General features: G+C 41.0%; 3 protein-coding genes across 5 annotated transcripts in view; 2 read left to right on the top strand and 1 right to left on the bottom strand.

The window, feature by feature from the left end:
- Nucleotides 1-361: 361 nt before the first annotated feature.
- Nucleotides 362-5,709, bottom strand: zic4 (zic family member 4). 2 transcript variants are annotated; one of them, XM_069159458.1, is made up of 3 exons: nt 4,608-5,709; nt 3,876-4,499; nt 362-1,714 (listed from the first exon to the last, which is right to left on the bottom strand). In XM_069159458.1, the coding sequence occupies exons 1-3, from the start codon at nt 5,032-5,034 to the stop codon at nt 1,275-1,277; spliced, it is 1,491 nt and encodes a 496-aa protein (XP_069015559.1). In that variant the 5' UTR covers nt 5,035-5,709; the 3' UTR covers nt 362-1,274. The 2 variants fall into 2 exon arrangements, with proteins under 2 accessions (XP_069015559.1, XP_069015558.1); XM_069159457.1 differs by having other exon boundaries at nt 3,876-5,708.
- Nucleotides 5,710-5,867: 158 nt separating this feature from the next.
- agtr1b (angiotensin II receptor, type 1b) overlaps nt 5,868-16,482 on the top strand; it is a 109,501-nt gene continuing 98,886 nt past the window's right edge. Inside the window, exon 1 of the mRNA XM_069159462.1 lies at nt 5,868-6,025. The gene's annotated coding sequence lies outside the window, so the exon portion shown is untranslated. The remainder of the gene's footprint in view (nt 6,026-16,482) is intronic.
- zic1 (zic family member 1 (odd-paired homolog, Drosophila)) lies at nt 8,959-12,459 on the top strand. 2 transcript variants are annotated; one of them, XM_069159459.1, is made up of 3 exons: nt 8,959-10,215; nt 10,702-10,877; nt 11,335-12,459. In XM_069159459.1, exons 1-3 carry the CDS (start codon nt 9,255-9,257, stop codon nt 11,530-11,532), a joined length of 1,335 nt encoding a protein of 444 aa, XP_069015560.1. In that variant the 5' UTR covers nt 8,959-9,254; the 3' UTR covers nt 11,533-12,459. The 2 variants fall into 2 exon arrangements, with proteins under 2 accessions (XP_069015560.1, XP_069015561.1); XM_069159460.1 differs by having other exon boundaries at nt 8,960-10,215; nt 10,702-10,865.

The following is a 16,482-nucleotide window of genomic DNA, read 5'->3' as shown; positions in this document are numbered from 1 at the left end:
TTTGAAGTCTGGATCAGAATATTGTAGCCTTTCATCAAACTCTGCCCACGTTTGCATGAAACCACAGCTCAGCTGAGTAAGTAAGATTTAACACAAGGGGAGCACAACTCAGACCGCCCCCTTTACCGGGAAACACTTTAGAAAATAAAGACTTGAAATGTAACGTTCGGTACATGGTGAAAGTTTTAGCTGAATCTGAACCGTACATAATGTTGCTGGTGTATAAAAAAAAAAAAAAAAAAAAAAAAAAGAAGCAACAGATTTTTAAAGGGAAATATTTTCCAAGACAAAAACAAACAAACAAAAAAGTCCCAAAAGTGATCATCTTCAGGATCCTTGATAAATTCCACACCCGAGTAGCTCAGAGGTTTCACTTTTGTCATACAAGATTTATTCAAAATACTCACAAATTACAAGGCAGTTCGGTACGCATTTTGAGTGCCGCTCGATTTCAGATATTAAAAAAAAAAAAAAAAATATTGACGACAATGATACAAAATCACAGAATGCCCACTTTGATAAAACATTTATAATTTCACGTTCGTATATCAAATACTGCAGGCGTATGAAACAGCTGAATTGTTCACCCTCTGCACAAATGGGGAAAATATGATGCTGTAAACATAAAATGTTTGTACAAATAACAGCAGTATTCAGTAAGAAACTGCTGCGAGACAGATGCTTACAAAACTATCAACATCAACACATCGAAACTTACAAAATTTACAAATGTACATTTTTGCTCTAATTGAAACATGCACTTTGGTTCGATAATACAAAATCCTTCAATGTCAGGTCGAAAAAATAAATAAAACATATTGAAGTCAAAACTTGAATTTACAAAATCATTTTACACCAACATGCCTAGCCTACAATATTGTACCACGTAGTCTAACAGATTTACACGACTCTCTCCACAAGTGGACCAGTGGGCCGTCAGGGCGTTCAGGCACTGAGCCAACCATTTTGAATTACTGAGGTTTGAAAATATATTTATTTTATTGTGCCTGGAAATTAGCACGTCTTTAAGGTTTGCACATTTTTTTTCCCTTCCAATGTAGTTAAATGCGTCTCTTGGCTCTAGGTGTCTGTTTGGTGGCTCATCCAAAAAAACAAAAGGGGCACCAGTGGGCCCTCACAGGCGTATAGGCACCAAAGCCAAACCTTATTTTTTTTTTTTTTTTTTTTTTTTTTTTTTTTTTTTTTTTTTTTTATAGTTGAGCTTTTCAAAATATGTTCTGTTACTTCTAGCACCGCGTTGGAGCTTCGTTGGGTTAAAACGCGTCCCTCGGCTCTGGGTTTCTGTAAGGTGGCCCGTCTGTGGGGTCGGGTGTGGAGTGCCCACTGGGTGGTGTTTGGGCGCCGCTGGCACCTGAACTGTGGCACACGTACCATTCACTTAAATTCGCGGGCTGGGAGGCTCCCACCGGCTCCGACAGCACCGATGAGCCCCCTGGCTCCCGGCCCAAGTCTGAGGAGGGGGACACCAGGGAAGGGGTCGACGACTCGTAGCCGGAGCTGGGCGGAGGCGACTTGCAGTGCACCTTCATGTGTTTCCTCAGGGAGCTGGGGTGTGTGTAGGACTTATCGCAGCCTCTCACTTTGCAGTTGTAGGGCTTATCGCTGGTGTGAACGTGGGAGTGCTTTTTCCGGTCACTGCTGTTGGCGAAGCGTCTGTCACAGCCGTCAAATTCACATTTGAAGGGCTTCTCACCTGGTAACAGTGATAGAGACATGGATCAAATATAAATCAGGGAGTAAAGCATTTAACATGTATTTGATATTCATCTTGAGGCACAGTGTTAGATATATATCAATCTATTTATTTCCCAGTATCTCCCAGTTGTTGTTTTTTTTTAGCAATTTATTAAAGTAGGCTATTTGAGAGAAATACATTTTGTTAAATACTAACAATCTGAGCAACCTGACCTTATGGATGCAGAGGCTTAAAATACACTATGCAACAAATAGTTAAGAACGTGTGACCCAAAAATATGTAAATAAATAAGCAAACATGTTGGACTTTGTTAACTGGTAAAATAACAGCTGCAGTAATTATTATTATTATTATTTTTTAACTTTTCTAATTCCATTTTATAAAATGTCCGTGCATCTCCAGTACACACACTTCCCTCCACTTGTAACTGTAAAAAAGTTTGCCTAGTTGGAGAGACCTGCCCTGAGTCTGGTGTAAACAGGAGGGCTGAGCCCCTGCTGTCCTGGGTCTGTACCTGGCGTCTGCATGCATCCAGGCATACGTCAAAACAGACAAGCTATGAGCACAGACATAGCAGGCCCAAAACCAACTAAAAATAATGACAAATGAAAGTATTGCCACAGCCAACCCTTTCCCTACTGTGTGCTAAAGCAGCCTGTCTGCTGTTTGAATCCTGCAAATGGCCGTGGACTGGGTCTAATTTTGCGTCTTAATAATAAGTATTTCTACCTGATTATGACAGGGCAAAAAAAAAAAAAAAAAAGACAATCTGAATAAATTACACGGAAATCATCCACTGCTGATTTTTCTCCTCCGATTAAAGCTTTTGAGAATATGTAATTGCCTCTGTCTAATTACACTTGCGGGTTGAATATCAATTTGACCTTCAGCTGTTGGGTTGAGAGAGCCAATCAAGGATATTAGTGTAGTACAAGAAACCTTCGAGGAACAGACCCCAGGGGCAGCCCCAGTCATAACCACACTTTCGGATAGGTTTTAAACATGATACCAAAAGACCAGGCCCCTTGGGAGTCAACACACAGAAATAATTTAACAGATTTGTACTTAGGTAATGTGAGCAAATTATATGAATAATACATAGGGTGCAGAAATGGAGCAGAGGGGGAGTCCCATGCAGCCACCGATACAAAAAAAAAGAAGTAATGTCATTGTATTAATTTCTGACTCGACATTTTGAGGCCTTTTTTTCCCCTCCTAGATCCACAGCACGTCACTGGGTCACAGAGCTAAGCAGCCATGTTGCACCATTATATGTTTTTACAGTTAAATCAGAGCTGCTTCGAGCTGCATTATACACACCAGCCCTTGTACACGCAGTCAGCTGTGTTAACCTGTTGGTAAACTGTTTTAGTCGTGTGCACTTGTCAACTTGTTGCTTTGGCTGCAAAGATCATCCTAAAAGCACAATTTCACCAGCATACACTGTCCGAACGCTCTATTAAATTAAAAGCAAAGCAAGGCTTCAAACGTAGAAATGCAAATGCAGAATTTGAAAATACAACTAATCTCTTCTTAAGAATTTAACATTCCAATCTTATCTATCTCTTAGTTTTAATATTATGTATTAAACCAGAGGAACATAGCTAATAAACAACAAGTAGCCCACTAAACGCAAATAAAATCATCACCACCACATCATCATATCAGTTACTGAATGTGAAGATGCACCTTTCCAACTTTGCTGCCAGTCATGTCTGGCATGCACTAAGCTACTTGGACGAGACCTGACGTGGGCCTCAGTCTTTGTGCTGTGGTGTAAACAAGAGGTTGAACCGTCAAACGCCTGAGTGAGCTGTACCATAATCCCCAAACCCAACCTTTGTGAAACTTGCGAGCACTGATGCAACTCATAACAAACAGGTGGCCAGTATAGCTGTTGCGTCCTGATGTATCAGCGGCGCAGACTGATTAATTGCAGCGGGTCATTAGCGTTTATTCAAATACGTAAAATCCAAGAAAATTAAATGAAAGCAATTTTTTTTTTTTTAAACACCTCAACATTTGTCAAAACATTATTTCACTTGAGCCTAGATTATATGCAAAGCAGATATTTAAATTTCAATATTTTATCGTACAAATTTCAGTGCATTACCAACATTTTTGCAGCATTTCCTTGTATGAATATATAACTACTGACCTGTGTGCGTCCTTTTGTGAATCTTTAGATTCTCGGATCTTGCAAATACTTTCCCACAGCCAGGGAACGGGCATGGAAACGGTTTCTCCCCGGTGTGCACTCGAATGTGATTCACAAGTTTGTACTTTGCTTTAAATGGTTTGCCTTCCCTCGGACACTCTTCCCAAAAACATATATGGCTCGCTTGCTCCGGTCCTCCAACGTGCTCTACCGTCACATGCGTTACGAGTTCGTGCATGGTGCTGTAAGTTTTGGAGCAAAGTTTCTTCGGCGAGTGCTCCGGCTCCAGCCATTTGCAAATCAGCTCTTGCTTTATCGGCTGCCTCATGTAGCGGAAAAAAGCACCGGCTCCGTGGTGGTGGTGAGCGCTCAGATTCATATTCAGATTCAGACCACCGTAGCCATGCAAAGGCGAGGCGGAGAACGGATCAGCCCTGGAACTTGCCACTTGACTCAAGTGATCAGACCTAACGTACATTTCTCCAGGTAGTCCTAACCTTATTTGTCCATTCAATGCTTGGCCACCCGGTGATCCGCTAGAAGGCTGCTCGTGGTGGAGTCCGGAGAAGAGGGTATGGTTCCCGGCGTCAGGGTGATGATGACCATAGTGTCCGGGATAGCTACCTGTTGTTGAGACAAACATTCCGTGGTGAGAGGCTGAACCAGCAGACTGGTCAGTCAGTACTGGCATGGCTTGAGCTGTCAGATCTCTCCGGATGAGGAAATCCCTACCTGCGGATAGAGCCTGGGCCGTGTGAGACATAGAATAGGGGACCGATGTCGCCTGAACCGGGCCAAAAGCTCCCGTTTGACTGGAGACCACTTCACTGTGGCCTGCCATATGATGATTGTGGTGGTGGTGATGGTGGTGGGGATAATGATGGGCTGGGCTGATTTTGAGGGCCGCGGAGTGCCCCATGTGTTCTGGCCCGAATGGACTCGGCCCCAGGCGGGGTTCCGCAGTAATCTCCCCAGGGTGCGAGTGAGCCATTGAGTGTGGATGGCTGCTGAACCCCGGGAAGCCTGTCACGCTCTGAGGGGTATGGTGGTGATGATGGTGATGGTGGTGAGCCCCTGCCAAGTCAACTAATCTCAGCGCCGTGTTCCGTTTGGAAAACGTAGGGTCCATCACGGGGCTTCCCAATGCATCCACGCTCATTACTTCCTAATTTTAGAATAACGTGACAGCAGGCAAAATAATAATGATGATGACAAATATATTTTAATCGCAATGAAAAATAAAGAAAAAAAAAAACTTTATAAAGTTAAGTCTATCTGCAGACTACATGGAATCCCATTCGGTTGAGAGGCAGCAGCAGGACGCTTTGATACTGAATAGAGATTCATGGTAGGCGCTGCAGCCCGTGGAGCTAAACAATCACCCTGCGCTCTAATTGGTCAGAGCTCTGTGATTGACGTCACCAGTGACAGTTTCCAACGTGAAGAAAAATGTCTTAGTGACAGCAAGCTGCCAGCGCGCATGCGCAGTGCCTCAGGCAACGCTTGAGAAAATAGTTGTTATGCAAAGGTTATTGTACAATAAAACTCCTAAAAAGTTGATCCAGATATACAGTCGCCTTTCTTTTGTCACAGCGAACAAAGGCTGCGCGGCTATGAAATAGCAATTTCCCCACTTTGATTATGCGATTACAAAACAGACTGCCTCGCAAGAGTATGCATATTGTCACTATAAAAGTTGTAAGGATCATAAATAATGCAGTGATATCTTCATTTTGCGCTGCAACGTCTGAAGGACCGCTTTACGCACAAATTACGCACAACTTTACGCACGTAAAAGATCGGTTTCAGCGGAGAAAAAAAACTTGTGAAAAGGAAAACTCCACGTCGGAGTTTAAAATTGTCCGGAGTACATACCATTAATGTGCGCTTTAATAAATCCCCATATTTACATATCCAGCCGTTTGCCCTTCACGCGCACTACACTGACTCCGTGCTCTGCCTGGTGGGATCCGTGTGTACGTGTGAATGGAGCGAGCTGCGGCCATTGTCCCGAGGAAAAAAAATTAATGGACGGGACCTGTTGTTATGATCCGGGGTAATTTTGCTTTAGACACAGGACGGCAGCAGATGAGGGTCACAGGAGGTGGTGTCTTTGCAGACTTAAGTTCTAAATAAAACGTGTGTGTACTGTAAGTATTGGTTATTATAATCTTATACTACAAAAGATAAAACTCTGTATTAGTATTTTTTTTTTCCCTGTTTTTCTTTGAACGCTTAAAAGAAGATATTAATTCTTCTGGATTATAACAAAATGCCGTACCGTTTTATAACTCCTTTTCCACTCATTGTCGTTTTATTTTTTACACGGACTGTGGTTTTTTTAACTGCCAGCCGACAAGAAAGACCGTTTAAAAAAATGCAGTGTGTGGCTATTAAAATGTTGAGTAACGTGTGGATGTTACAGCACACGGATTTGAGTCTTCAGCACGGCGGACTTTTCATGTGTAACAATCCTGCATGATGCAAAATTGTAATAATTTTATTGGAGTATCCCTACAGTGGATATAAGATTTTTTTTTTTCAATGGTTCTAATACTTTCATAACTTAAACATTTATTGCTTTTTAAGTTTTTGAGTTATGTCATGTTTGTTCCAACCCAAAGTGTGTGGACGACTCGGGGTTTGTTTTGTTTTTGTAGGTTTGGACTGAACGTTGAATATTTGTCGTTTCAGACAAAAGAGCAAATTACTGCGTGAAGTGACCATAAAGAAGTTATAGATATAGTGTCGATCAATTTGATGTCAAATATTAAGTGTTTTTTTTAATAGTGTTATCTGACTTCTGCGGCCGTCAAAAGTAATTTGTCAAGGTTGGAAGACTACAAGTCAAATGTATAGTCATATTCGCTGGTCAGTGTTTTAACTGCTTCACACTTCTTATTTTCGTTGAGAAGAAAATCAAGTGATCATGATAGTAACTTGTGTTATTGGATGGCTCAATGTGTCCTTTTCAGATATAGTAATTACAATAAAGTAATTAGCTGAGTTTTGAATAAGAGGAGACTCATCAACGTTTCTGTGTGGAAAAAAAAATTGTTGCAGAACTATATTCCTCGTGGCTATTTCCTTGAATTGACTCGTCAAAATCTTTGCTGACAGCGTCATATCCAGCACGTTAGAAATTGAGTCAATATTTTGAGACATGACGGATCTAAAAGATGTTTATTAAATGGCCTTTGCGCATGGGGTTCACGAGGCTCACAGCTGTAGCCTTCAGAGGCATCACAGGACCAGCGTAATGCAAAACTTTGAAGTGCTATTTGTGGTCCAAGTTGTGCATGCAGTCACTCACGTCTGGAGACAAGTAAGCAGGGGAGTTAGTTGAATGAGATCCTAAACAAAACAGCTGAATATTGCAGCGAGGTCTAATAAAACGTCGCTTTAGCTGCTTTGGCTTAACTGCTTTCACTGTAAATCCGACAGTAAATATCTCTTGGTAACAGTTTTAATTTCAGTACGTGATCATGGCACTAAACGGTTATTGGTCATTTAATTATAGTGCTTTTTTTTTTTTTAACTCATTACATTTAGATATGTTACGTTCATTTTGAGGCATGTTAAGACACTTTAAATGCGCTCTGAAAGTTATGCATAATTCCACCAACTCTTGACTTGACACGTACTTTCCAATTTAGCCTCACTTGTTGCTGAGTGTCTGGCCGCCAATTTTGCCATTCTTACCGTTTTCCACCTGTTGAAAGATTCCTCCAAATTTTGTGAAGCAGAATAGTGGGATGGCTAAATAGTCGGATTGCAGTTGTAGGTCTACTTGTTAAGTTGAGAACACCAAAACTTCCTCTCTTTCCTTGGTCTCCTAAGACTGACTTGGAGAATGCCTTGTAGAAACTATCGTCTAGTAGCCAAGAAGATATTTTAATGGTTTGCATGGCACGTCTGTGCATGTGGCTTTGAACTCTAGCAGCCGGAGGTTCCTGCAGAGAGCGCCGCAAATCCCACTTGATAACTTCGACAACCCACAACGTTTTACACACAGGCTATGCATCACTGGCTTGCAAAAAATGAGTAAGTTGCACAAGCACAGCCAAACCGTGATGGATACATTAGGCATAGTAGGAGATCCAAGTTAAATACTGGCCCATATATATTCAAGGTAACCTCTATGAACGTGGGGTGAGCATGATGTGGAAATCTAAAGCACAGATGTTCCACCGGTGTGAGCAGCACTGGACGCAAAAACATTGTGTTCAAGTGAGACAGAAACACAGTGTTCTCAGGAGGCAGAAGAACTATAAACGTTATGTGGGTTTCGTCCAAAGTAAAAGGGATGAGCTCATAATCAGAGGGCTTTTAAGAGAGTGTTGGCTGTGGACAGACTTTATATTGAAGCTCAGGGTCTCCCAAATACGTCAAAGTCACCTCTCCATACATGTACCTGACACACTAATGAGGGTCCACGTTAAAGTGCTGCAAGGTTTGTTGACTGTTCTGACTGCTGTCACTCCAACCCACGTGCAATAAATCAAATCAATGTAAAATCTATCTATCTATCTATCTATCTATCTATCTATCTATCTATCTATCTATCTATCTATCTATCTATCTATCTATCTATCTATCTATCTATCTATCTATCTATCTATCTATCTATCTATCTATCTGAGCACTTAATTATACAAAACGTTACCAATTATACAACAAAAGAGCATGCTTGGTAATCTCATGGTCTCATGTTAACAAAGACAATCTGACACTTTTTTTTTTTTTTTTTTTTTTTTTTTTTTTTTTTTTTTTGTGGCTGCAAAACATGCTTTGACTTTTCTACGGGGCCGTTGTTGTCTTGTGTTCTTCCACTTTTGTTTTGCTGTTATTCAGCCTTTTAACCAAATTCACAGTCAGCAATCTCACAATATCTGGAATTGATGATGCAAAGAGGCCAATAGAAGTGTGGGCCCTGCACCGTGGATTGTTATTTGGTGAGTGGATGTTATTGGGGGGAAAAGGGCTGCGCCAATCAGCGAGCAGCTCCGGGCCCACATGACTACCCCCCTCCTCTCCCATTCATCAGGGCTGGACTGTGTTGTCTTTTCAATTCATTTATCTGCAGGAATGATTGCGACTATCAGTCTAGAGCTCACCGCCTGACTGAGGAGGTGAAAGTTGCGCCACAGGAAGATAAACCGCAAAAGACAATATTGCATGTATACATGATTTTGCGTGTGCATCGGATGAGCGGTATAGGGGAATTCCTCGCGTCTTAAAAAGTAAACAGAAAATCGGTGGATTCGAGAGTTTGCTCAGTCCAGTGAGGTCCAAGAGACACAGAGAGGGGGAGGAAGAATATCTGTGCGTGGTTTTTTGATTTCTGCTCTCAGTCGTCTCGGCGAGTCTAGACTGAAGATGCTCTTGGACGCAGGACCGCAGTATCCCACCATAGGAGTCACTACTTTCGGCTCCTCACGGCATCACTCAACAGGCGAAGTCACAGAGAGAGAAGTGGCGTTGGGGATAAATCCGTTCGCGGATGGGATGGGCGCCTTCAAAATCAACCACAGCTCCCACGATATTGGCTCCGGACAGACGGCGTTTTCCTCCCAGGCGCCGGGCTACGCAGCGGCCGCTCTGGGACACCATCACCACCCGACCCACGTTGGCTCTTACTCCACGGCGGCTTTCAACTCCACCAGGGACTTTCTCTTCAGAAATCGGGGTTTCGGGGATGCCACCGGGGCGCAGCACAGTTTGTTCGCCTCCGGAAGTTTCGCAGGGCCACACGGACACTCAGATGCAGCGGGGCACCTGCTCTTCCCAGGGCTCCACGAGCAAGCAGCGAGCCACGCGTCTTCCAACGTGGTCAACAGCCAGATGCGGCTGGGCTTCTCGGGGGACATGTACGGACGGGCCGATCAGTACGGCCACGTTACGAGCCCGAGGTCCGACCACTATGCTTCGACCCAGCTGCACGGCTACGGCCCCATGAACATGAATATGGCCGCACACCACGGAGCAGGGGCCTTCTTTCGATACATGAGGCAGCCGATCAAACAAGAGCTCATCTGCAAGTGGATCGAGCCGGAGCAGCTAACGAATCCCAAAAAGTCGTGCAACAAAACTTTTAGCACGATGCACGAGCTGGTGACCCATCTGACAGTGGAGCATGTGGGGGGACCAGAGCAGACCAACCACATTTGCTTCTGGGAGGAATGCGCCCGAGAAGGAAAGCCATTCAAAGCCAAATACAAACTTGTAAATCATATCAGAGTACACACCGGAGAAAAGCCCTTTCCGTGTCCGTTCCCCGGCTGTGGCAAAGTATTTGCTCGATCGGAAAATCTAAAAATTCACAAAAGGACTCACACCGGTAAGAACCGCACAGATTGACCCCCCTTTTTTTTTTTTTTAACTGCTAGATCAGTAGTAACTATATACCCTCCAAAATATGCATGCGATCTGGGTTATTAGTATTTATCAGGCAGCTAGCGTTTCCTTATTGACATGTGATTCAGTGCAGTTGTTGACAGGAAATATGTCACATGCTTTTTCATAGTCTTATAATTCTATATGAAAAGTGTGATTTGTAATAGATATTTAAATGTAATGAATTGAATTTATTCATTACTCTAGGTGGGTTTAAATCCGATGTATTTACGGCCTAAATGCAGCAGGCAATAGTTGTCTGTAAAGGACAAAGAAAAAAATGTACAAGTAAAAAAAAAGAAAAAAAATTAAATTCTATTATTAAGTTAGACTTCTGTTTTACTTGTTAAATAATGTAAACTAAATTGTGTGTGACAATTTTTTATTTTAAATGCTACCCGTGTTAAATATTGTATTTCTGTCTATTTAGGTGAGAAGCCTTTTAAGTGTGAGTTTGAAGGCTGCGACAGGCGATTTGCAAACAGCAGTGACCGCAAGAAACACATGCACGTCCACACGTCGGACAAGCCCTATCTCTGCAAAATGTGCGACAAGTCATACACACATCCCAGCTCCCTCCGAAAACACATGAAGGTAAAACACAAGGTTGTCATTTTCTTCTGTTTACTTGACTAAAAAAAAAAGAAATGATGTACAATTTTAAAATGTTTTTGCTGCTTCAAGTCTCGACTGGAAATTAGGATAAAAAACATTTATATTGTGTGATATTATAAGATGTTCCAGCTTTTATTGCATGTCCTTTTTTTTTTTTTTTTTTTTTTTTTTTTTTTACACAGAGGGATAAACATAAGTTAATTTGAATTGACACTTTCTTTTTTTTGTTTCTTCAACCGACAAATCAGATTAAGATCCTAATGAGAATAATTATGTTTTGGGTATGCTTTGTTTTATGATGTCCAAAACGGTCAGATTAGCAGTTTCAATTTCTTTTGATGAAATTCTTTGTCTTTGTCTTGTATTTGTACCAAAAAAAAAAAAAAAAAACGAAGACAAACATCCATATGCAGCGTGATTTCTAAAACATTTCTCTCATTATTCGCAGGTCCACGAATCCACCAATCCAGCACCGCAGCCATCTCCAGCGGCCAGTTCAGGGTACGAGTCCTCCACACCTCCCACCATAGTATCACCGTCCACAGAGAACCAGAGCAGCAGCTCCATATCACCAGCAGCCTCAGCAGTACACCACACAACCAGCCACAGCACGCTGTCGTCAAATTTCAATGAATGGTACGTGTAAATATTTTTGAAAAAAAAGAAAAAGAAAAAGAAAGCGGGAAAAAAAAAGAAAAGAAAGACTGCAGAGTTAAAAAAAAAAAAAAAAACTGCTTGGAATCAAAGACTTTATAAAGTCAGCTAGTGAGACATGGACTGAGAAAACACGGGAGGCCCAAACGATCAATTAAAGGCTGTCCTAATGTCAGTGAAAGAGAATGCATGGACAAAAAGGAGGCAAGGACAGCCACCAAGTTCAACTTTTTTTTTCCCTCAATATTCCTTCGAGTCTTTATTTTTACGGAGAGACTTCTCAAAAAAGCATGCTATCTGCGGGTAGAGGCCTGAATTTTTGTACATAAAGATTTCACCAAGTTGGAAAAAAAAATGTTAATATTTTATTTTGTAAATAGTTCTATCACAGTTTAAGGGAATTTGTGAAAATGTGGTCCCTAGATATATGGAAAAATGAGATGGTTTTAAGAATATTGCGATGAAGACTTCATTGAAAAGAATGTTATAGTTGTGTACCAAATGTGAATTATTCAGTATTACTACAGTCTACACGTCGACCTAACCGACTCTTAGTATTAATGTGCTTTTGTAGCCTATTCAGTGCAACATTTTCGTCCAAGGTCCAGTTTGAGTAGCACAGTATCATTGTTGTTATTTAATGTCATGTCGATAAATCGTGTAGTGAAAGCCTGAAATTCCGTGTCAATCTGTTTATGTATGTGATAACTATAAAATCTCTGTCAATTGCTTTGTCTGAAAGGAAGTATTATTACATGTAAGTAGCTCAATTTTCCATATTTATCCGCATGTAAAGGACCGGTAACATGTTAGAAATGATCGGTATTTATGGAGAAATGCGCTCGTATGTAAAATTTAGTTTACAAAAAAATGTTTGGATACATTTCGTACTATATTAAAGGATTACAAAATACAATAATGACATGCGTTGGAGGTTATTGGTTTCATTAGTGTTTGAGGTTGATCTCAACATGAGTGCTGTGTCGAACTATAAAGGAATCTTTTTATATCATCAAATTTAATCATTAACTGCAGACCAAAACAAACCTTTTCCACCATAATAATCCATGTAGTGCAGTTTCAGTGACGGGAATTATTGCATGTTTAGTTGCACGAATAATTTAAATTCTTTATTTTGTGTGTGCTCGCATGCTTTTGCAAGTGTGTGTGTGTGTGTGTGTGTGTGTGTGTGTGTGTGTAAGTGTGTGAGAGGCAGCAGCTCTTTTAAAGCTAAAGGCTTTACGTGTTTTAAACAGCACTGTCACAACTTTCCTGACAGTGTGATAATAAGTAAATTCACTCCCCCTTTCTGCATCTTCTGTTTATCCAAAATTAACATCCGACACTCTGCCCTGCAGTAATGTGCAAATTAAATCGATTAATCACGGCGGTTGTTCCTCAGTGCAAACCGGAATATTTTGCGTTACTTAATTGTTCGGGAATCTAATTTTCAAATTTAATTTATTTTATTTTCTGCCGTTTGTCGGATTTCATAGATTTAGAGGGTGCTGGGGAGTCAGTGTGGCCCCTCATTGTTCCTGGCTGCAGCTTGCTTGACCGCCCCATTAGGCAGAGATCACATCAGCAGCCGCCACTGATCACGGTTAACACTGCCAGTGTGCACGCAGCCACGATCTGTCAGTCTGCAGCTTTGTCACAAAAAAAAAAAAAAAAAAAAAAAAAAAAAGCTGCACACATGTACCCGCAAAGAACCACAAAGATATTTTTGCCTTAAAAAAAACAACAACACAAAAACACAAAAAACGTACACATAGCAGCAGAGGAGGTGCGCGTGCGCGCGCGCGCGTGCCTGCCGTTTATATCAGCACAGGATAAAAACGACTCCCACCATCTTAGATGATTTGTTGAAATGTATTGAAATGTATTCATATTTTCTTTTCACGGACTATTAAATTTGGAGATAAATGAAGGATGGTAATAAAATGACTTTTTTCGACTCTATTTAACTCTATCTATCTGGTTCCAGTGCAGATGCTCCACTGATGCACAGCTATGGAAAAGACGCACTCCACGCCGCGTGTGAACTCGTTTGAGAAAAGTCACTTTGCAGCTTTATGGAATTTTTTTTTATTTTTTTTTCACATGTTACTGGAAATATAAATAGTTTAAAGTGGATGTGTTAAACCTAAAAGCTCATGTTGTTTCTGGGATGGCATCGCATTCCACACGTGCATTTTATTTAAATATATGCCAAATAACAAATGTAGAGATAGAAGCTAAATCCAACCAAAAACCAGTTCATTTGAACTCGACACGAGAAAAACGACAACATTTAAATGTAAAATTCTGTTTTAGTAAAATGATGGGGGGGAAAAAACCTCTAGTTTTGTCTGGATTGTTTGGCTCATTATGGCTGTAGACTTGAGATCATATTTAACTTCCTTTATATTTTATTTAAAAAAAAAATATATATATATATTCCCTTTTCACGTGTTTTTACCGAAACTAGAAGCTCTCAGCCCAAAACACCAGCCATACGCTGAACCTGTACACTGCCAGTGCGACTGAATGCAAAGCATGGACCATAATTATGCTGTTTAATTTTTTTTTTTTTTTTACTTCATGGCGCTGTCGTATTTCTTTACACCGAACCTACACATGGTGTCGAAAATACAATGCTCGTAAAAGAAGAGTCGACGACAGGTTGCAACGCGTCTCCTATCAGGCTACAGGGCTGGTGGTGACTCCAGATCAAATAGGAGCGTAGGGAAAAACATCCACTTTAAATGTATTTACGCTCAAGTCTGGAAATGACAAACAGACACCGGGAAAGCGCAGGCGCCAGCATCATGAATATGTATTAGCAGCACTTGTGGCCAGTAAAGCGAGCCTGACGTTTGTGTTACCAAGGTAGACACTCTGCAGCTTATCTGCGCATCAAGTATCACACAGAATGGTGGTTCAAGCCTTTCTACTCGTGTCTTTTTTTGTTGTTGCACATTTAAATGTCAGATTTGTGTGTTTTACTACAAACAAGGGTGCTCAGTACGTTGGCTTTAAAAAAACGTGAAGGTTTGTTTATTTGTGTCACAGCTGGCTGCGTTTTGTGTGTTCTGGTTGCTCTTAATGACTTTCTGGACTTTGCTGGCTTTTTTTTTTTTTTTTCTTTTTCTGGCGAGCTCTCTCTTCAGAGGAAATGTGGCTGTGTTGTTTTTGAACACTTGTATGTGCAGATAAATGCAACTTTTAATCAGAACCTGCAGCCACGGACACGTGGAATATAGTTCAAGTTTAGCAGAAAGCTATAATCCGTGCTCCTTGATGGATGAGATGCCCATGCTTCTGCCAGCGCTCTGATCTGCATGCCCAGCTGCCGCCACTCAATGAGAACTACATCGATAAGTTAAACATTTGCAGTTGGGTTTAACTATTAGGTTTCCGTCAGATATGGATACGTTATCTCTATTTTTAACTGCTGCAGAGTTTACAAACTTAGGAGGCTACGCCCCGAGTTCCAAGTCATGGAATAACTTGCAAAAAAAAAACGCCATCCTGCAGTCTCCATCTGCTGAGTTGAAGAGTCATAATACAAAAAGGTCAAATTCAAGTCGAGGCCACTTTAATTTTTTGGCATGCAGACATTTCAAAACGCCTCCAAGAAAACCTGCCTTATTTGCAGCCATAAAACAATTTCATTGGCACAGTGTGTGTAATGGAGCTCTCCATCCCACACTGAACATCTAAGTTTGCATACAACGATAATCCAGACGTTGATTTTACAGAAGATGATTTATAATCTCCATGTATACTCAGTGACTGGACGGTATGCACACGTCCAGACCGTTATTTTCTCCTTTTGAAGTTTTGGAATGTGGCTGTTAAATTCTTATTTTATTATTGGCTTTTAGGAAGAAGCTCACGTCCAACAGTAAAGACAGCAAAATGAAAAACTATAGTATGGCGATTAATGAATTCATTTAATATGAATATGCGGAATTATCACCACAGGCTAACACCAGTTTTTTTTTTTTTTTTTTTTTTATTTTTTTAAATGGCTTGTGTTTGAATTAAAAACGTCAACAATTGATTTTGCACAAATTCCGAATTATGCTTAAACGCTTCATTATTTACAAACAGCAACTCTTGTTCTTTTGAATTTAATTTACTGGGACCAAAGCTGCCGTTTCTTCTGTTGAATCCTTAAGAAACTGAATATCAAACTGCTGTTAAAAGATGACTTTTTTTTTTTTTTTTTTTAGATTAAAAACACAAATTCTTTTTTTTTCTTTTCTTTTTTTTCATGTCTTTTTTTTTTAACCCGTATTTGGTGCAGGGCAACCTCCATGATAATCCTGACTGGAGCTCGTGTAGTTCACCGCTCTTTTTTTTTTTTTTTTATTTAACGCCATCACTGATTGGGACATTAATCTCCGCTTTGCCGCCACAGTCCCAGCGCAGGGTTCGTTATAGTGAAACATAGGCTCACGGTGACCCCCATTGCATCAGTTGTGATGTCTGACATGCTATTAAGTTGAGACCATGCAGGAGATTTGTGGAGGCGCTGACACGGTGTTGTCGCGTCACCTTTTGACGTGTTGCTAAATGAGGCCACTCCAATTAGCGCTCTGCGGCAGGGTGAGACTGCTTGCACACCTCTACAGCCTCCCTGAGAAAACAACAACAACAACAACAACAACAACAACAACAAACGGTGTCTATCTGTTTATTGTGGGACTTAAATCGAGGGCCTTATTCACACGTGCGCAGTTTAAGACGATATTTGGTTCGTCATTGTGCAGTTTTGGTGACGCTGGAGGGTCACTTTGGTGGTAGTGGCTTAGGGAGGGTACCTAAATCCAGGAAATGGACAGCAACCGACGAACTTCCGGTTCCAAAATGGTCGTTTATTTAACCCTTTAGTCGTCCATGCATAATCGGTGTTTTCCACTTTGAATTAGGCAGCTTAATGTTTATTCACAGC

Source organism: Embiotoca jacksoni, unplaced genomic scaffold (assembly GCF_022577435.1).
Source record: "Embiotoca jacksoni isolate LCO1_2020_lvr unplaced genomic scaffold, fEmbJac1.0.p SCAF_25, whole genome shotgun sequence".
Lineage (NCBI taxonomy): Eukaryota > Metazoa > Chordata > Actinopteri > Embiotocidae > Embiotoca > Embiotoca jacksoni.
This window is presented reverse-complemented; position numbering and strand designations above follow the sequence as displayed.